The sequence below is a fragment of the Cydia amplana genome, chromosome 8 (genome assembly GCF_948474715.1).
Source record: "Cydia amplana chromosome 8, ilCydAmpl1.1, whole genome shotgun sequence".
NCBI lineage: Eukaryota > Metazoa > Arthropoda > Insecta > Lepidoptera > Tortricidae > Cydia > Cydia amplana.
The window spans coordinates 15,365,858-15,371,217 of NC_086076.1; the positions used below are offsets into that span (position 1 = coordinate 15,365,858).

The 5,360-nt window shown below is 38.6% G+C and overlaps 1 protein-coding gene across 1 annotated transcript; it reads left to right on the forward strand.

The window, feature by feature from the left end:
* Window positions 1-5,049, forward strand: LOC134650262 (larval cuticle protein A1A-like). Its single transcript, XM_063505217.1, has 5 exons — window positions 1-482; window positions 1,564-1,850; window positions 2,528-2,618; window positions 3,487-3,562; window positions 4,596-5,049. The coding sequence occupies exons 2-5, from the start codon at window positions 1,564-1,566 to the stop codon at window positions 4,982-4,984; spliced, it is 843 nt and encodes a 280-aa protein (XP_063361287.1). The 5' UTR covers window positions 1-482; the 3' UTR covers window positions 4,985-5,049.
* Window positions 5,050-5,360: the final 311 nt, after the last annotated feature.

Below are 5,360 nucleotides of genomic sequence, written 5' to 3' on the forward strand. Positions count from 1 at the left end.
ACTCGATAATTGAAATAATGTTACAGTTGTCTTCCAAGCGCTCTTGTTAATAGTTTTGACTGGTATGTAATTTACGTTACAACCTATACATTTGTAACTCGGAAATGCCAGTTCGTGATAACCATTCAATGCAAAACAGGGTATCCGTTGTAGCGCTAAATTGTAATAGACCACCGAGGGGTATTTGTGCAACATATGAGTGGATAATCCCTGCGTAGGCACTGCAGCTGGTAGCGTTTATAGTAATTTTCGGTTAAAATTGGTAAATGACTCTGGTTCGTGGTGTACGAACATCGGCGAACATTTAAGTACATCCTAAACAGTTGGTAGGTAAAGAGACGTGTGCGGGGCTCACGTTTGAGTGATGGCATAACAAAAAATATCGGCACAAAGCAACCCTGCACGTATAAATGGAATATTTGGATCCCACGGTTACAGTAGCTAGCTGAGTTCAACGCGAGACGGATTAGGAGCTCACAGAGGTAAAATAATTGTTAATTGTGAACGGCGAATTAAGAACCGAATCAGTCGCAAGTTTAACGTCACTCGTGCCAATATTTTAGGTACCTTTCAACCGGTTAAATATTTAATATAATCACCAAAATAATAAGAATAAAAAAGTAAGTGGTCAAATTATTTTCATTACGAAGTTAATGAAACAATGCAAACAGGAAATAGTGCTCGACTTACATACTTCGCACATAGTTAGGAGGTACCGCACGATAGCGCCGCGGCGCGTGAATAAAATAATTGAATCAGTTACTAGATAAGACAAGACCTTAGCGATTTACTGCAAATCATTCAACAAAAAAAAAAGTTAGACCAAGTATTGAAAGTGTTACAGCATGTTATATATTTGTGATCTACTCACAAAGCCCTTTCATTGGGTACCCCACATGGTATGTTTAAAAGAAAAAAAAAAAGTTTGTAATCAATTAACCAATCAATCTTTTAATAATAAACATAAAAAATATCAGAATGTAAATTTATATAATGTCCATATTATTTTCACAATGTGGCAATCTATTAAAAAAGTATTATACCGGGTGTTTCCTGTAACAAGAGAAAATAATTAAATCATAGGTTGTAGTCCTCAAACGATAAAACGTTTGTTTAAAAGCTTTTAAAAATTATCAAGTCTTTAGAATTTCTCTTTTTTATACAAATTAAATAACTTCCAATGTACGCTGTCATCAGTGTAATTGGCGTTGCTTGTCACGCTTTAAACATAACAAAATTCGCAATACATTGCGTCTAAAGGGGCCCACTGATTACCAGTCCGCCGGACGATATCGGCCTGTCAGTTGTTCGGAGCTGTCAAATTTTTATTCTAACTGACAGGCCGATATCGTCCGGCGGACTGTTAATCAGTGGGCGCCTTTAGAACAAACTTAAAGTGTAGGTAAGGTACTAATAATTAAAGATATTTTTAAAAGTCGCTGAACAAATGTTGGTCAGTTTGAGGCGTACAGTCTACAGTTTAGTTTATTGCTCCTGTCACATCTATATAATTATGATGAAGCAAACCTAATGTATACTCAAAAATTTTTTTTCCTTCCACAGATGATACGTTTTCTTCCTTGCATCCTCCTCTGCTGCTCGTTAGCAAGTGGGCAGACACTTTCCTCTCCTCTACCCCTCGGAGTGACCCCCGTGCCATACGTGCCTCCAGGTCTACCCCCAATCCCACCGGTGGCCCCAACTATCTTCCCCTTCGGCCCTACTCCACGACCCTTGGTCCCTGGAGTCGCTGGATACAACAACCCGTATTACAACCCTGCCGTGGGGCAGGCTGTGCCTATTCTGACGTATAGCAACGATCATGGCGCTGATGGCAGCTATTCTTACAGGTAAGCATTTAAAAGCGTTTTTCTCATGTAAATCTCAAAGAGGATAGAAAAACTCCTGAACTCGAAAAACTTCTACATGTTGAAACGTTTGCAAAGAGGAAAATACCCCATAGTGTCAGATCACTCTTGGTACGGTAGTGTCAGTGCAATAAAGTGACCACACCATATATAGCAATATCCATATTAACTGTGTATTCTGATAATATTTAGGATCTAAATTATACTTTTTACTTACTAATTAAAATTATAATTGCTAAAATATATACAGCCCCTATGTGTTTGTTGTACAGGAGGGGTATTCGACAAGCGACGTTTGACGTATCGTGTTGAACTCCTGTTGAATCGTAACAATCCTGTGTCAAAATTTGACATTAGCAATCTACAGTTAGGTGACAACCAGACCATTATAAACCTTAAAGTAGTAATAAAACTAAGTTGAACTTCGCAGTTGATGAACATGCGATTTGCGATTCAATCAACTGTTGAATTGAAGTGGACGCGAAATCTGACAGTTGTATCTCGAATAGGGGCCAGTCTTACTGGACTGAAGCCATAATTTTAAAAGAATAAATTAATGAATCCAGTGAGGAAAATGGGGGCTACGTTTGTATAGAGAAGAATGATGAACTTTCCTCTAGATGGTTTTTCGCTAAAACTTTCTTGGTCTGTTTGTCTAGTTTTTCCACTGCTGATGGAAAGCAAGTTCAAGAAACAGGGTACCTGAAAGACGCTTACATCGACAACGCAGGGGAACCCCAGGGAACGCAGGTCAGTTGAACCAACTCACGGTACGGAACAGCCCTTATATTGCACCTTCGAAATACGTAAAATATTGACTAACTAAGGGAAAACCATCAAACAACTTAAAAAATAAAGCAATCAGTGATTTGCTTATGATAATTATCAAAAATATTGAAAACCTATTAAGTTTCTTTTCATTATATACATATACATTGTTTAAAGTAATAATCAATATAAATATTATTACATAACAATAATAGTTTGCCTTTTTTTCAATATAATAATGAACAATGAATAAATGTTAACGCATCGATTAAAAATTCCTCCGCCTTCAGATCATTTCGCATTAAAAACGAAGTGAAACCTTTTAACTCCATATTTTTTCAACTTTATTGAATAATGCTACTCTGACAGGGTCAATTTACGACCCAAGGCTCAATTCAACTTCTTTTAATATAAGCTCGCGTTATAGCAGCTATATATCTTTTTTTATATTTGGGGTAAATTTTACACATCATCCTAGCTCAAATTAAGTAAAGTTTGTGCTATGAGTGACGATATAAATGATTAAATAGATAAATACATACTTAAATACATAGAAAACATCCAAAGCTTAGGATCGCATAGTAGTTACTCAAACATGGGACATCCAGTTTAGTAAGTACACCAAATACAGTGACTAGTGACTACCGATTAGGTATAGGAGGCCGTTAAACCGACTATTGTCAAACATTACTTTTCGTAAATGGAAAGATAAAGCTGACAAGTTGGCAATTTATTGTTATCATAAACATATAATATTAGCGATGTTATGAGCTTTAAAAATATGACGTAGAATACTAGTTGAGACCGCCTAAGGGTCCGCTTTGTAATACGTAAACTCGTCAATTAACAGGTAGTGCAGGGCAGCTACGCCTACGTCGCGCCGGACGGCACGCCCATTCAAGTCAGCTACATCGCTGATGAAAATGGTAAATATGCATTCATTCCACATTAATCTTTTTGCAAGTATGCGAGGTAATAATGAGCTTATAATATGTTAATATATCAGTGATACTGCATGAAGGCAAGTGTGGTATAAAGCAGGGATGTTGCGGATGCCGATTTTTTGACATCCGCGGATGCGGATTTTTAAAGACTCACATCCGCGGATGCGGATGCGGATGTCAAGATAGGTACATAAAAAACGTCAAATATTACATTTTAGTAATTTTTATTTCAAAAAACCGGCCAAGTGCGAGTCGGACTCGCGTTCCAAGGGTTCCGTACATTAAGTCCCACTCACGCTTGACTGCTCATTTCTAATAGGTTTTTTTGGCTAATGACTAAATTACCTAGCAGTCTAGCACTTACGCCGATGCTAAGACGTTCCTGTACCGACCTGTTCCACATCCGCTTCCGCATTAAACTCCGCATCGATTTTATGCGGGTGTGGATGCAGATGCGGATGTTGAAAATAATGCGGAAGTTCCGCGGTTGCGGATATTCGCAACATCCCTGGTATAAAGGATGACTCACGCTAGACCGGGCCGCGTCCGGGCCGAGGCGTTCCGACATGTCATTTTCTTTGACGGCTGATGGTGATATTAACGAGGTGCTTTCCATAGAAAACGAAGCGCCGGAAGCTCCGGCCCGGCCCCAGCCCGGTCTAGCGTGTGTTTCTGAAGCTTATTACAATTTACAACTAAATTTTGACACTGAAAAGAAAAGCCAGTGAGACATTTTTTTAATACATAGCGCAGTCTGGTTGCGATGTTATTGTTATTTACTTATTTATAATTATACCTAACCTTTGTGCTATTTATGAAAAAAATATTGATTTATGATAGGGAGACAGACAGACATTGCCGTCAAACATATAACACACCTCTTTTTGCGTCGAGGGTTAAAAACACTATTTAGGCGACAGAAGCCGGTACATTCAACTTTTCCTATTACATTCAAAATAAGTAGGTGTGTAAGTTGATACTACAAAAAAGGCATTAATACTCTTGTATTATACAGGATTTAGACCTTCAGGGGTTCACATCCCCGCCGATGGCAAGGGCGTATTACCAGCGCCCGTGCTAGACAAGGACGGCAAACCAATCATCGACCGAGCTTTCAACAATCCCTACAGCCCCTTCAACCGCTTTGACGGCCGCTACAGCGGGTACAATGGGTACAACGGGTACAGCAGATTGAACAGACCCTATGACCCGAGGTACCCGTATGATGCCCGGTATCCCCAGAACCCTCGAAAACCCTACGATCCCAGGTACCCTTATGATCCCAGGGCCCCTTACGACCCGGCTACCTACAATCCTTACAACCCCTACCGTCCCTCTTGGTTGAACAACGTAAACAGCAACAACAATCAGAATAAGAAGGAAGACCCAAAAAAGGAGGTATAAAACGATTCTAATAACACATGAGCTAGAGATAGGTACCTATATTGTGCTAGATTAATTATAATGAAATTAAAGTACTGTAAAAAACGGTATTGTTTTTTTTTATTTGTTTGAACGCAAGTCTTCACTACAAGTCTTCGTCGTCTTATTAGATTGATAACTAAAATGTAATGTAGGCTAAAGGTTTTAATTATTTACTTGGGTAATAATTGAACCATAATTTGCTTTTCAGTACATGTGTTCGTTTGTCTGTCATTTTCATTTGTCTACTCTCAATTGCTCAAAGGTTGACTGGAAGAGATCCCTTATAGGGATAAGTTCGCCTTTGTACATTGTATACTTTCTTTTAATTGTATCTTAACCTGTCTTATGTACAATA